Here is a 15,577-nt window from a genome sequence, read left to right on the forward strand (position 1 = left end):
GGCTAATCCTGAAGTCCTTAACTCAGTGCTTACTCATTTTGATGATGATGATTTATTTTTGTGAGTTTGCCCGTCTTAAGTGCCAGATCCTGAGGTACTTAAATTCTGCCCATGACCGCTCTCCCTGTAATTGTGAGGCCAGTAGGACAGAGATGATCAGTTACAAGGTTTGGGGGTGGGGGTTTGCTTCTGAAATTAAAAAGGGAAAGTACAGCAAATGCTATGGCTGCCTGGATTTATTTTTGATCAATAAGCTTGCCCTTTGGGCTCCCGGTAAGTTGTCCATGTGACCCTGGGTGTCTTTGCTGAGGCACAGAGGTCTTTGGGGTGGTCGGCAGCTGCAGTGCCTTGTTGTACAGCATTAAAGCTTTCCATTAATTTAGCAACAAGATTGGTATTTGAGTAAAACATCCAGCTGACCTTTTGGGGTTTATGCTCCTGTCTCTGCAACTGATGCAGTGTCTCTTGCCTCTAAAAACTCTGCAGTTTGATGCTGAGACTTATCTGTACGTCAGCAAATATTCAGAAACAACAACAAAATTACACCCCACTGCCACCCCCAGTGGCATATAAATTAAAAGGCATGAATGAAGTGGAGCCCCACAGGACAGTGCACAGAAAGCTCCAACTTTCTGTTAGCCTGCTGTCCCAGCTATTGAAAGGGAGGAGTAGGGAAAGGAGCTGTCAGTAGCGCTGATGTTTTTGGATAGCTGTGTGCATTTCCTCCAGTGATCCTTTGATTAAGTTCTCTTTCTTTCTTTTTTTTTTTTTTTTTTTTTTTAAATGAAATTCTTAGTGTATCTTGTTGCAGATATTGATTGGATCTTGTCTGTGTATTGTGCCCACTTTGATTTGTATTAAATAGCACGTATCTATCTGCAGCTTCTCTTCCCCCTATCCTCCCCACTCCCCTTCTAGTTCATAATGCTCAGAATCCCAAGTATCAGAAATGAGAGCTTCACCCATACTGATTGCAGAGGATGTGCAATCTGTTTGAGGAATGTGTACTCAGAGTTTATAATCCTTGGGCAAGCTGAGACTGGGTGAAGCATGTGGCTCTCAGGGCTCGGCTTCTATTTACATCTGTTAATGTTGCTCCTTGATGGCCAGCTCCCCAGTGCGATCATACACAAAGGCTAAGAGGCGAGAGATGCAGGCTCCAGATGTTGCTCATCTCCATTAGGCAGGACCAGAAGAGATCATCTGGTGAATTAAAAAGAAAAAAACCCTCAATAAAAAGACGTTACTTATACAGGTGGGCTTGAAAAATCAGGCTGAAGGTGAAAGGCTTCAGCAGTGTCTGTGGAAAGACGGGACAGAGACAAAGAATGCAGGAGGAGGATGGAAAACAAAAGTAGAGATGGTTGTGAAATAAAGGGATTAAAGAGGAGAGGGCAACAGGAGATGGAAAGGAGCCGTTGAGTGTGTAAGGCCAGGAATCATTCTGAAATGTGATTGACTGGGTGGCCCTGAAGAGATGGCAGGGACTCCAGTAAACAAACCGCACTGAGACTGAATGCTTTAACTAACCCTGTGTCCTCTGTGACACAGAACAAATGCAGTAAGAAGAGAGAGAGCTCTTGCAGGATGTGTCTCAGAGTTATGGTAAATCCCTGAATGGATTGCTTAGATGGTAAAGGGAGAAACAATGCTACTAAATATCTTGAGTGGGAAGAATGCAGGAACACAGGGAAATATGCTCCAGTGACTCTGGTGAGAAGTTGGGGACTGGTTTTGCAGTGCTTACTCCAGCAAAACTCACAGTGAAGAATGCAGGTTGGGATTCTTATTGAGATCACATCTCTACTGTGCTGTTTTTCTGTGGGTCCTCACATACAAAGCCTGATTTTAAATCAAGGGGGTGGGGGGCAGAAAGCCATCTATCAATATTGGAAAATACGTATTTGAAACTTTTTTTCCCCTTTGTATGACCGCAGATTGGCATGGTGGCCTGGAAAATGACCCTCAAGAGCCCCGAGTACCCGGATGGACGTGATATCATAGTCATTGGCAATGACATTACATACCAAATAGGGTCCTTTGGGCCCCAAGAGGACCTGCTGTTCCTTAGGGCTTCTGAACTTGCTCGAACGCAGGGTATCCCACGAATTTATGTGGCTGCCAACAGTGGAGCGAGGATTGGTTTGGCTGAGGAGATTCGTCATATGTTTCATGTTGCCTGGGAAGACCCCGACGACCCTTATAAAGTAAGCAGGCGCTCGCTGTCAGAGGCACTATGCAGTGGCAGAACTATGGGATATTCCACAGGCTAGTCTTATATTTGCAGTAGCCAGTTTCTCTTAACAGAGGTGAGCTAAAGCTCTGCCAGACAGTAAGGCTCAAAGTCATCCTGGCACTGGATTGCTAATTAGTAGAATTACACCAAGGATGAGTTCAGGCCTGGTGTTCAGAGGTTCTAAGCATCCACAGCTTTCCTTGACTTCATCTGGAGCTGCAGGTGCTGAAAACCAGGCCTTTATTATTACCCGTTCTGGGTAAACACATCTCTTGGAAAGGTTTCTTTTTTGGGGCGGGCCACAGGAGGGATTAATAGATGAGAATGAATAAAACTAATTATTTGTCCCCACAGGGATATAAATACTTGTACTTAACTCCTCAAGATTATAAGAAAGTCAGTGCCCTGAACTCAGTTCATTGTGAGCACGTGGAAGACAAAGGAGAGTCCAGGTAAGCAGTTGGGTCTAATCCTGCTTCACCTTGGATATATATGAGGGACGTGTGTCACTTCCTTGTTTCTTTTCTCTTGTCTAGTCACCAGGACATCCTATAGCAGCCAGTCTCAGAACACATTTTGCCCCATTATTATATATGGATTGTAGAACTAAAACAGTAAGGTGAAATGTTGTATCATGAATCATCCTATCAAATGTAGTGAGCCAAATATTATTTGTATTGCACTAGTGCCTGGCAGCTCCTTTCGTGGAGCAGGGCCCCATTGTGCTAGGCACTGTATAAACACAGGGGAAAAAAAGATGGTCCCAGCTCCCAGAGAGTTTACAGTCTGAGCCCTGGTCTATACTTACCTGGAGATTCGGCAGCAGTCGACAGAGTAGCTTGCGTAACTCCCGTCGACTGCTGTGCTTCCCTCCTGCGCGCCGTCTTCACTGCACTGCACTACTTGAGGGGATGGTTTACAAGCGTCGACTTCCTGATCGATTGAGCAGGTCTACACTGACCGCTCGATCGATCCAGAAAGATCGATCTGACAGCGGCGACTTTGCTGCCGTCAGTGTAGACATACCCTGAGTAAAGGAAGTGCCTTCTCTTTTGGAAACACATAGTAGTGACCAGAGAACCCCCTCAAGTGAATTTTTAACCCATTTCCATGCTATGGTTTGGGGTGCAGCTTGCGGAACTGTTCTTTCCAAAAGGTTCCGTTTTCCACATGCACATCTGTTCTAGGCAGCAGACAGAGCACCTACCAGTCCCACCTGCCCCCAGTGAGTGGTCCTCTTACATGTGAGCACCATAAATGTTGAGCATAAGAAGGGAGGCACTGAGCTGCTAAATGTGAGGCCTGGAGGTGGGAGGATAAGGAATGTGCCTGGAGAGGAGAAAAAGAGGTCTGCAGACAGATTGATGGGCTATAAAAGAACAAGCGGGAGAGAGGAGTTTGGGAGCAGGAATTAGAGAGAGAGGCAGGCCTCAATTCAGTGAAGCACTTAAGCACATGCTTAAGTTCTTTTCTGAATCAGAGCTGCATGGAACAGAGAAGGGTTAAGCCAGGAAGAGATGTGAGGAGTGGAGAGAGATCTGGAGAAGGAAAGGCATGAAAGAAGAAAGTAAAGAGAAGGTATGAGCCTCATGCTCTCTCCCATTTTTTTACTTTTGATCCCATTCCCTTCATTCCTTGCCCCTATTCCCATAATCAACTAGATCTTCTAATCTGCAGAGACAACAAAGAAACATTTCTCACTGGAGCTGACTTCAGTGATGCTCCATAAATTTGTCAGTAACCTGTGCAGCTCAGTCAGCATTTCCTCCCTATGGCATTGCTTTGGCTGTCTGTGTGTAGGCCCGTTCCTCGGTGTGCAGCAAAGCCGGGTGGGTTGAGCTGGTATATAAATCCTGGCCAGTTTATGCAGATTATTGTTTGCAGCCTTATTGCTATTTAGTCACTCTCCATGTTCGTTGCAGCAAATTGGTTTGGCAAATCTTTGGATCTTGTATCTCAAAGACTGCATGTCTTCCCCTCAGGTATAAGATAACAGATATTATTGGGAAGGAAGAAGGACTTGGCATGGAGAACCTCCGAGGATCTGGGATGATTGCAGGAGAATCATCATTAGCCTATGAGGAGATTATCACCATCAACCTGGTAATCCCCAACTCCCTATCTCTTCTTGCAACTTCATCTCCTTTTTCAGCTGGAAATTTGACAGTGGAGTCCAGAATGTACACCTAGGGACAGACCAACAGCTGGTGTAAATTGGCATATCCCTAAGGACTTGGTGGAGCTACACCCATTAATACCAGCGGAGGATTTGGTTGCTAAACATCTTCTCTTTGAAACAGTAAAGTGCATTTCAGAGTAAATTTTAAATGCATTTGAAAAGCGAAGGAGTTCTAGTTTGACTTAGTGGTCTACTCAATTAACAAGCTATTGCTTTTTTATTTTATTTTATAAAACACATTCATTATTCATTTTTAAATGAAAGCTTAGGTTCTGGAGCACTGTTCTGCACTAAGGGATGGATTCTGTGGCCACAGAGTACACGGGGGCCTGAAGTAAATACATCAGTCTCACCAGACCACCTGGGTTGATGCATTTTTGGAGATACGATAGAATGTGAGGCAAATATGATTTATATTTTTAGGTAACGTGTCGGGCAATTGGAATTGGGGCTTATCTTGTCCGGCTAGGACAGAGGACTATCCAAGTAGAGAACTCCCATATAATCCTGACTGGAGCTGGAGCCCTCAACAAAGTAAGTTCAGTGCATCAGAATTCAATTTTGATCATGCTGTTTGGGATGGACTGTGTAAAATGAATGAGTGCTTCTCTGGGACAAGCCTTTTCTCACACAAACCACCCCCGCCATCATCGGTATGGTTTGGCCCATCTACTGTCTGCAGAAATGCCACAGATTGTATGGATCAGGGAGACTGAATTGCTTTCCCAGTCCTAGGGACTGAGTCATGGGGCTGTATGTGGGAAGCTTGCACTTCTGCAGCCTATGCTACACCTGTTTTGTGGCTAGAGGAGTTCACTCTCCAGGACTGTCACTTTTGCACCTAAATTCACTTTAAAAAATAACATCAAATGTGATTTTTAGGGGTGATGCTGTATTTGGGCCAAGAGACCTCCCCAGACCTCAACTTCATGACTGTAACCTTTTATAATATTGCAGTTATCTGCCTGAATCCAGGCCATGTTTTCCATAGACAGCATGCTGCTACATGGGAGTTCCTGTTTGGAGTGGGGTCTAGGGCAGGTTTTCTCTCTCACTGTCTTGCTTGTGAGTCTGTTCTTGGCTACTGCCTGTGTGTGCACAGTGGGCAGAATGTTGAAACAGAACAGATGTGTTTAAAATGCGTTCCCCCAGCAGGGCTAGGGAAATGTAATAGAGTTCCAGGCTTGCAATCCACTCCAGTTTTTGTTTTCTGCTCCTAAAATTCGTCTGTTTGAGCAATTTTTTGTTTAATTGAAGCCCATGATGATTTTTTACAAGGATGATCCAGTTCATAAAAAATCAGATCTAGTGTAACCAGAGACCACGAAGGTCAAAGATGTACTGACCCACATAGAAAGGCTTTCTACTGAGTCTTCCATTGGCTTCAGGGGGCTTATGCCAGGCGTAGTGTTGCCCAGCATGTTCTAGCTGAAGAAAAGTCTGTTATAAGACTGATATCGTAGGCACCCCCAAAGATATGTTAGGGGAAGGTCCTGAGAATCTGAATCCTTTGCTCAAGAGGGCCTAATCAGGAGGAGAAGGGGAACCCTGTACGTGCGGTATCTTGTTGAATGACATGCTGGGCTGGGCTAGCCAGCCTCACTTCCTGGATAGCTCAAACTCAGGAGAGGAGAGGAGGTTGGATTGGGCAGTTTGGGTCAGTAGGGTCTTTTCAGGAGTTAGAATATTTCCAGGGCTCCCTTAGTTTGGAGGAATGACGTTTTGGAAGGTGTGGGTCCCAGTCCCTTCTCCCTCCCCATGGTGTTGTGTTAATATCAGTGGAGTGCTTTAGCATGCTCATGTGAGAGGGGCTGAGTTAATAATGATGGTTATAAAGGGATGGGACTGTTGGGGATCTCAGATATTTTAGTGTATTTTTAAAAACTTCAAGCTGCAGAAAAACGTATCCATTTCCACTGCACCAAATGGATCATTTTTCTTCCCAAGAGATGATTTTCCTTCCCTGCTGCCCCAGCTCCATTAGTTTCAGAACCCCCCCCAACTCCCAGCCTATAACCTAATACGAGTCATGGCCACTCTGCCATTGTCCCTCCCATTGAGGGCTTTGTTTACATGGATGTGAGGATTGTGCAGGCTTGAGTGTCTCTCTCCATTGTGCAGCTTCCTGCTTGGATGCTCTACAGCACCTGGGGTGGATGCGCTTGAGCACAAGCTGCATTTCAGTGTTTCAAAGAGTGTCTGGCAAACAATGACCACTAAAAGGACAATAGTCTCTCGTTGGATTATTGCACTGAATAAGGAGGGCTCTGCAGAGAATTAAGCAGTGTTCGTATCACCTCTGGGACACTCCTGCCTAAGCAAGCCCTTACACAGGCAAACCAGTGTAGGAAAGAGGGGCGTTTTAAAAAAGATGAGCAAATTTGGTACTCACTGAAGTGGTATACGTTGCCTGGTTCTAGCGTTTGGTGCAGTGCAAGTTTCCCCAGGGTACACTAGCAGTGAGTGCACTCAGAATAGAACAGATGATGAGAGCTCTCTAGGTTCTTATACCGCACCCATCATCATGTTATCTGAACACTTGATATTTCAATGTTCCTCCAGTCCAGTGGGTCCCACCCAGCTCTGGCAATAGTAAAGTTGTACCCTAAACTAAATCATGTATCTGAAAACTGCTGACTTTTGGGAGGCTTGGAATCTAGACTCACACCTGAATTTGGTGCAGTGTGACTCCCTGATAACTGTGATCCTGATTCTCCCATCTCTGCTGTTCCAGTCATGGACCTCCTGAAGAGGGACCACTGATTGTGTGTGAGCTACATGTGACATGGATAAATGTCCACTGGGACCCAAACTGAGACGACCAAACCCATTCCACTTGAGATTTTAAACAGGGTTTGAACTGAGAGTCAAAGGCTAATTCTCTTAAATCACCATGCCACCAAAGCAGCGGCTGTTTCAGATTTATGTTCAGTATCCCACTTCTTACGTGCAGAGGAGAGAAACAGTTTGCCCTTGAATTCCAGAGGGAGATTTCATTTGAATTTTCCTTTGGCTGATAGGCCGTGTGCCTATTAGCCAGGGACTGATTAAACAGGATCTTCTTTTTGTGGCAGTGGAGAAGATACTTTGTGGCATGACGTATTCTTTTGTTTTGATCTTTGCTCATATCAAACTCTAGAAGGGTGTTTGTGCCTGTTGTAGTTTTGCCTTTCAGTGATAAGCAAATGAGACTTACTGACACTACTTATGAGGGATGGCTGGATTGAGGAGTGCGCGCTAGAGCAAAACAAAGCATTTCCTTGAGAGCCACAATAAAATATTTACATCATTCCTTGCTCCAATCAGGAGAGCTGGTGATTAAGGAATGGAAGTGTTCACATACACTGGTGACTGACACCAGCATAAGAACCTAGATAGATAAAAAAACACTGCTACTTTGCATTACAGCTAGGAGTGAAAGTTTTTCAACATAGTCAAATGTAAGTAGTTCTTTGTCAGTTTGCTGTTAACTATCAGCCATGAATTCCTGGAGGTTTGGGACAGAATCAACAGTACTGACTTAGATGCCAGTGTTTTTGTTGGTGATGCTGGAGATAACAGTTACACACAGAGTTTTCAAAATGTCTTTCTTCCTCTCCTGGCTCTAAATGTTCACTGGGTAATAAGCTGCATATGGAGATTCCTACAGACCTAGAAGTATCTTGGTTTCCAGTGAAGCAGTATTTTTGTCTGGAAAGTTGTTTCATTTGATTCTTGCTGCAAAACACTGGGATCTTTTTCATTAAAAAAAATAGTGAAAAATAAAATCTATTACCTCATCTGTTGCTGATCTTGTTCATTTTAATTAGGTAGAGCCAGCCCCAGGGGTTGGGTGTAGAGGGAAAGGTCTAGCTGCCAAAAGCAGGCTACAGCCTGTAACTTAGACAAGGGGCTAAAATATATTATCATTTTTAGCTGAAGGGAATGATCAGTTCTGGAGGTTATCTAATCATGTGCTGACTGCTTCACGATGTCCGTGTCAGTGCTCTTTAAGTATGGAGTCAAATCACCGTAAGACACCAGATTTCGTGCGGATTCATTAAGGATCCTAGCAACCTCTTTGCCTACCAGATGTGAAAAAGGAAACTACCACAGCTTCTCTTTATTTTTTTTTCTCCCCCTTCATGATGAATCTGCCTTCATTTACAGCCCAGACTCATGTGCATATGAAAGGTGTGATGGTATAAATTGGGAAGGATGCTATGTGTGGGGGTACCAGTACCATGTCTTTTCTGTACCCCCTTTTGTCTTCACCATTGAGCATCAGCAGGCGGTGGGGAGGTGGAAATGACATTTTATTCCTTGTGTGTGTGTGTGTGTGTGTGCGCGCACACGTTGAGCCCATTGACCCCCCTGAAAATTGAAATAATGATAATGCGCATCTCCTGACTGCATCAAAGTATCAGCACATCAAAAGCCAGGAGGCATGAAATGCAAATGATAAAGTGAAAGCAGATGGATTGTGCATGATCGCCTGATGCCCAATGAATTTTAAAAGGTGCCAGTTCACATGGGGAGAGGGGCTGAAATAAACACGTTATCCCTGCAATTTTTTTTTTTTGTTCTTGCCGCTCACTCCTGACAATATTTTTTCACACTTCAGCGAGCACCCACTCCATCTCTCTCTCTCTCTTTCTCTCCCTCTCTCTCTTTCTCTCTCTCTGTCTACCTCGCACACGTCTCGGGTCATGTCGCTGCAGCTCCGGTGGAAATAATAAGATATAAACCACGAGGTTGTTATTTGCATAGAAATAGCGTGGAGCCCCAGGCAGCATGGGAGAAGGACACAGAGATCATTTGTCTAAAATTGTAATGAAAACTTTTGCTGAGGCAGGTTTTTTTTTTTTTAACTTTTCCTTCCTCCCCACTGCCCCCACCCCCCCATCTCTCTTTCCTCGTCACTGGCTTAACATGGTGTGATTTCAAATGAGATAGATGACATGCTGCCTGTCCTACTGTTGGAATGCAGTAACATGTAAATTTCAATTTGTTCCCTTTTTAATAGAAGTAAGGCTGAAGAGCCTTGTGCTCCCAATTTAATGCCTTGCATACATGGTTCAAACCTTTATAGCCGCACTCCATTTCAGTGCACACCTGATGTTTCCAATCCTTGGCTGACCTGTTTATAATTAGTTTGCATCTCTGTGTCTTTCTTTTCTTCTAATAGGATTCTCAGCTTTTTGACTGTTTTTTTAATGTAACAGTGATGTACAGTGAGGTCTTATCTATGGCCTTGAGTTTGGAGGGAGGGATGTTAATGGAGAATTGGACCAAGACTTTCAGAAGTGACTAGTGATTTGAAATGCGTCAATTAATTGGGTGAATGACTTGGGACACCTTCAGGGGCACTGATTTTTGCTGTAGGGGTGCTCAGTATTTTCCGAAACCTTTGGTTTCTAGATGCCATGGTGATAGGGACATTACCATTAAAAATAGAGTGGGACTGGGAATGAAGAGTCAATGGGGCAGGAATGTGAACAGGTGCACTGAATTATGCAACATCCAGGCTGGGAACATTAGCAATTGCCATACTAGATCACACCAATGGTCCATCTAGTCCAGGATCCTATCTCCCACCATGGTCCGTACCCTAAGGTAGAGAACTGTGGAATAATCTGCTTGTAGAGGAAGTTTCTTCTTGACTCCTATCACTTAGAGGTTGGCTTATGCCCTGAAGCCTGAGAGATTTATATCCCTTTCAGAGATGAGAATAAAAGATTAGAACTTTGGGTTATCTGTATCTATATGGATATAGAAATACTTAATCTTTTTTTTTTTAACCCATTGAGTTTTTTTGCTAAAAGCTAGACCTATGTGAAATGTAGCCCTTTAACTGGAGAGGAAGGGAAGGTGTTCATGTCAGCTTGACTCATTTCTGATCTATGTGACATCTGCTGCACAACTTACCCGAGCTGGGGATCTGACCCTTACATTATAATTCTGGTTCTGCCACTGCTTCAGTGCGTGACCCGGGTACGTTGGAGTGTTTTTCAGAGCAGTGGTCACAAGGCAGAAGGTCTTTTGAAAGCAAATGTTTTAAAACAACTCCGGGTTCTCCTAAAATATTTGCAGCGGCTGACTGTTTAGTGGGCAGATGGCACCTTGACATGGATAACCTGCACTTGGTGTGGTTAATGCCTGGTAAAGTATATGGTACTGAATGCTCACAGCTACCGTAGAGTGGATCATTACTTGGTGGCTGGTTAAGTTGTCATAGTCATCACTTGATTTTTTTTTTTTAACTGGCTTTGGTCCAGCTTCTTAAATTGTTGCCTTCCATCACTGGAGTTTCTCCTACTCCTGAGAAGGGAGGATGGAATGATGGTGCTCTGCTCTGTATACCCATAAAAATAACTGAAATTCTAGGAGCCACCTTGTTACAAGCATGGCTAAAAACTGCCTCCAAAGATGCATCTCTTTTGAAGTTATTTGCTTTTCTGTTTCCCATATTGTATTTGCTTTATCCCAGACCTTTCCTGGTCAGGTAGAGCAGTAGGTGATCCTAACACAGGGAAAGAAAAAAACCATAAGACCTTTTTCCAATGCTCAAGTTGGCCAACAATCTGATACATTTCATTCTTTTCATTTCTGTGAATATAGTGTTGTTATATATAGTTTTGTATCTTTATTTTAACAACTGCTCATCTTGTTGGTTTGGTCTGTCGAGATCCAAAATTTAACTTGATTTTTATTATTTTAAAAGAAAAAAGAATGACTCAGAAGTTAACTACTTGGCAGTTGTAGGAGCTTTTACTTGGCCAACGTAACCTGCCAGCAATAGGGTGTCAGTACATAGGTGTAAGGAGCATGGATGGACTGTCAGAAAAAAGCAAATACAAAACGTTTAAAACAAAATAAAACTGAAAACCATTTCTGCCACTGATTTGCTGTATGACCTTGAATATGTCACTTAACCTCTGCAAAATGGGGACAACAGTAGTTACCCAGTTTGCAGGGGGCATTGGAAGCTTAATTCATTGATACTTGCTTGATGTATATAAAGCTCCTCAGATGGAGAGTGCTACAGATAAGAGATAATTATTTAGAGTTACATGGAGAGGAGCACCTGCCAGTCCTGTTGCATTTGCCGTCCAGTCAACATTTGGCATATTCTCCAGCTTTAAGGGGCTTTGTTACTTGGTTGTGAAAATTCACTCCAAGGCTGAACTTTGCCTACAAGGATTTGGCCTAGGAATGATCTTATTTTAAGCATGTTTGGATGCTGCATTTTACAGCTGGAAGAGTCCAGTAATCACCCCCAGCAAATTAAAAACAAGCAGTTTCTGAGCATGCAGATGTGTTAGCTTGGTTTTTTTTAATGGTTTTCAACTACGATTCAAAACAGTGTGGGGGTGTGTGGGAGAGAGATTAATGGAAACTTTAACATTTGCTTATTCAAAATGCAAATTGTGAATATCTTGGAAATAAACTTTAAAAAAAAAAAAGAATGCCACTGTATGTCCGATGACCTTTTTTGAATGGAGGTTTTATTAACACAGACACAGTGCATGTGCATAGCAAAGCCATTAACATGATAGGTATCATATTGTGTCATGATAGGGTAGTATATGTGTCAATCATGTGCCTATGAATGAGTCCCTGAGGATTTGTTGATACAACAGGGCATAATGACTCTAAGGATCGGTTTGACAATCTGTAGTTAAAAAAACCAACCCTAACAACCCCTTTGCATAGGTCCATAAGGGAGTATCCCTGCATTTTAGACTCATCTCTGAATTGTCCTAATTTTGGTGGGTTGACGTCAGATGAATGTTGTTATTTCCGGGTACTTCTTTGTGATTTAATTTGTGTGAGTCAGGGCAATACATTTGAGATAATACAAGATAGCTTTATCTGGTTGTCTCAGGCCCCATAATATGGTGTGATGGGCAGTCTCAGCTGAGGAGGGGCCTGGAACTAGACTAACAGGTGGTCTTGCATGTCAGGACTGGCAGAACTTTGTGGGAGGCCAGGACTTGACTCAGGTGAACTGTGGGTCAGGATTTGAGAGAAATAGGCTGAGCTGCTGGGCCCACACAAAAGTGTAGCAGATCAGGACTGAGATTCGTGGGCAGAGCTGTGGAGGGAGGAAAAGGAAGTTTACACTGTCTGTCTTGTACCAGTGCTTAATCTTCAGTATCACAAGCACTATTATTTAGAATCGTAGAAGATTAGAATTGGAAGGAACCTCAGGAGGTCATCCAGTTCAACCCCGTGCTCAAACCCCAACTAAATCATCCCAGCCAGGGCTTTGTCAAGCTGCACCTTAAAACCCTCCAATTTCACAATGTGAGACAAAAAAAACCCCATTGGACATGCTGCTGCGATTTTGGGGGGAAAGTCGGGTTGGTTTTGGTTTTGTTTGTTTTGTTGCTTTAAAATACAGAATGTGCAAAGCTCTTTTCCTGAGAAACAAGACAGGGATGACTTGGTGTCGGCTCAGTTGACTCCAGTCTTGGGATTAGATCAAAGCAATCATGTGAGAGCAATCATGTGAGTTAGAACAGCAAGTGCCATCCCTGTCATTCAAAGAAGCATTATAATTATTAATGCATGATATGAATCTTTCTGTAGTGGCGCAGCAAGACTATTAGGAGGATACGTACGGGTGCAGTGTGTTTGAGAATGCTAATCAAAGAGGGCCTAAGAAATGTCAAACGGAAATTGACACTCCAACAGCATTAAACATTAGTCAGTACCTCTTGTGAATCTCACCAAGGTTACCCTGTTCTTGGCTCAGGGTGGTGGTGTAGGAGGAGGGGCTGCTGGCTCTGTCTTGGATAGATATATTAGCGGATGCTGTGGGAGCAACAGAGTGATTTGCTGAGGCAGGGAGTCTTGGTCATTCAGCCATCTTGGAACAGGTGCAGAATCTCAGTGTGCTATTACACTGCACCTCTCCGCCATAGACACTCATTACTCTAAACCCAGCAAAGCCAATTTGTGTTGGGAGCCAAAATCCGAGGACCGCTCAGGCAAGGGAGCCGATAGCAATTACACAGTGTTGGGCGATAAGGGGAGCGAGGGTCTTGTTCTATCAAAATCACCCCCTAGCGGGGCACTGGAAGTTTTTCCTTTTTAGTTAGGTTGGGTGCATGTTGTTGTTGCTGCCCTACTGGATGTATGCTGCAATTGGCCCCCTTGGTAACACAGAGATATTCTCAGCTCTCCGTGGAGAAAGTAACACAAGCAGGACAGATGCTTGGACTTCAGGCAAATGCAAAACAAAAAACAAAAAAAACGCAACAACAAAAGCCCCACCTATCTCCATTTACTCCTTTTATTTTAATTGCCTTGTTTTAAGTGGTTATATTTGTATATTGTTCCCATTAGAGATGATTTACATTCCAGACATCCCATTACCAGTCCCTTTATGTTTGCTGAGGGAAGAAAGTCTAATAGATTTCTGTTGACTTTTTAATTTCCCTTCGCACAAATATCTATCACTTTTTAAATGGATCTCTAACGGTATATCGGTAGGTGTATAAAGCTCAGTAGATACCTGCATTTATAGGTGAATGTTTATTCCCATGTATAGGGGCTGCTATTTCTACCTACCTGAATTTCCCTCAGTAGTTTCCAGTGAAAATGTGTGTAGTCTTGCTCTGCTCTTTTAAGCAGTTCCCACATTTCACCCTAATGGTGGCTGCATTTCAGTGACTGGTGGCCTTGAGGGAACATCTTCTTTGCAGAGTTGTGTGATTGGCAGCCAATCTGGGTGTGCACAGCCACACTGCAAAGCCATACCCGAGTCACTGTCTCCTCACTGGTGCTGTACATGCGTGTTGCTAGATGGGGGGATATCTGATGGGGGTTGTGGTACAGTAAGCTAAATCGCTCTGATTCTTTCTCAGTGAATTGTGAGAGAACTTCTCTGTCCTTCTGGGCACACGGAATTGTGAGAAGTCCAAGTGGAAGTGACATCTACACCTGGCTTGGGTCAGCCGACTTGGACTCACGGGGTGTGGGCTGTGGGGCTATAAAATTACAATGTAGATATTCAGGGTCAGGCTGGAGCCTGGGCTCTAAGCCCTTGTGACGGGGGACAGTCTCAGAGGCCAGGCTCCAGGCCAAGCCCGAATGTCTACACTGCAATTTTTACACACACACACACACACACACACACACACACACACACACACACACACACACACACACACACACACACACACACACACACACACACACACACACACACACACACACACACACACACACACACACACACACACACCCCTCAAGTCAGCTGACCTGGGCTTTGAAACTTACCGTTGCATGGTTTTTTTCTCACAGTGTAGATATACCCCTAGTGTGGGTTGAAAGCACTGCCAAATGCAGATAGGAGGGGTTTGTGAGTGGATGAAAAGGGGATTAAGAAGAGCTCCTGAGAGAGCCTGGGTGTATGCCTACACTGCAAAAAAACCAAAACAAACAAACAAAAACCCACCCCAAAACAAACCCTACCTGCCACAGCAAGTCTCAGAGCCCAGTTCAACTGACTTGAGCTTGCACCATATGGCTCAAAATAACAATGTAGACGTTCTTGCTCAGGCTGGAGCCTGGGCTTCTTGTGCTCTGCACCAAGGGTATAATGGGCAGGGCGGACCGACCGCCTCTCCACTTCCTTCTTACCACCACCTTGGAATCCTCTGTGTCTGAAGCTAATCCTTTCTCTTCTTCTTGTAAATCTCCCATAATATATATACATTCATACGTATTAGTCTTTTTTTTTTTTTTAATGCTGGTTGTGTTTGAATAGTTCTCCCAGGGACTTAGATTATGCCCAGGTTACCAGGCTGCAAAAACTGCTATCTCCTGCCCCTGGTCTTGTCCAGTCAGCATCAACCACCAGTACTGCCTCGGAGAAGCTCATATCTCCACTAAGTGCAGTATCTGCTGCTCTTTTCCCAGCCGAACACAACAGGCACTAGAACTCTGGCTTCAGAAACACCTTATGGAGTGTGCAGAGAGACCCTAGTCAGATCCAGGCTGGGGAGACACCCCCATCCTACCCCATACGTCAGCCAGAATTGTTAATTGTGCCCCCTAATACTATGTTGGATTCCAGAGCAAAAAGGAGCATACAGAAAGACCCTTTGTCTGAGCCTTTTCATGAGACTAAGGGGTACCCAAACAAACACAAAAGCAGATCCCCTCTTAGC

The 15,577-nt window shown here is 44.0% G+C and overlaps 1 protein-coding gene across 2 annotated transcripts in view; it reads left to right on the forward strand.

Moving 5' to 3' along the window:
* Positions 1 to 15,577, forward strand: part of ACACA (acetyl-CoA carboxylase alpha) — a 178,058-nt gene that overhangs the window by 101,521 nt on the left and 60,960 nt on the right. For both annotated transcript variants that reach the window (XM_067538102.1, XM_067538101.1), the window contains 4 exons: positions 1,938 to 2,207; positions 2,591 to 2,688; positions 4,219 to 4,339; positions 4,839 to 4,949. In XM_067538102.1, coding sequence (XP_067394203.1) covers positions 1,938 to 2,207; positions 2,591 to 2,688; positions 4,219 to 4,339; positions 4,839 to 4,949 — 600 coding nt within the window. The remainder of the gene's footprint in view (positions 1 to 1,937; positions 2,208 to 2,590; positions 2,689 to 4,218; positions 4,340 to 4,838; positions 4,950 to 15,577) is intronic.

The sequence above is a fragment of the Emydura macquarii genome, unplaced genomic scaffold (assembly GCF_026122565.2).
Source record: "Emydura macquarii macquarii isolate MOO-44397 ecotype Brisbane River unplaced genomic scaffold, CSIRO-AGI_Emac_v2 contig_450, whole genome shotgun sequence".
Taxonomy (NCBI): Eukaryota; Metazoa; Chordata; order Testudines; family Chelidae; genus Emydura; species Emydura macquarii.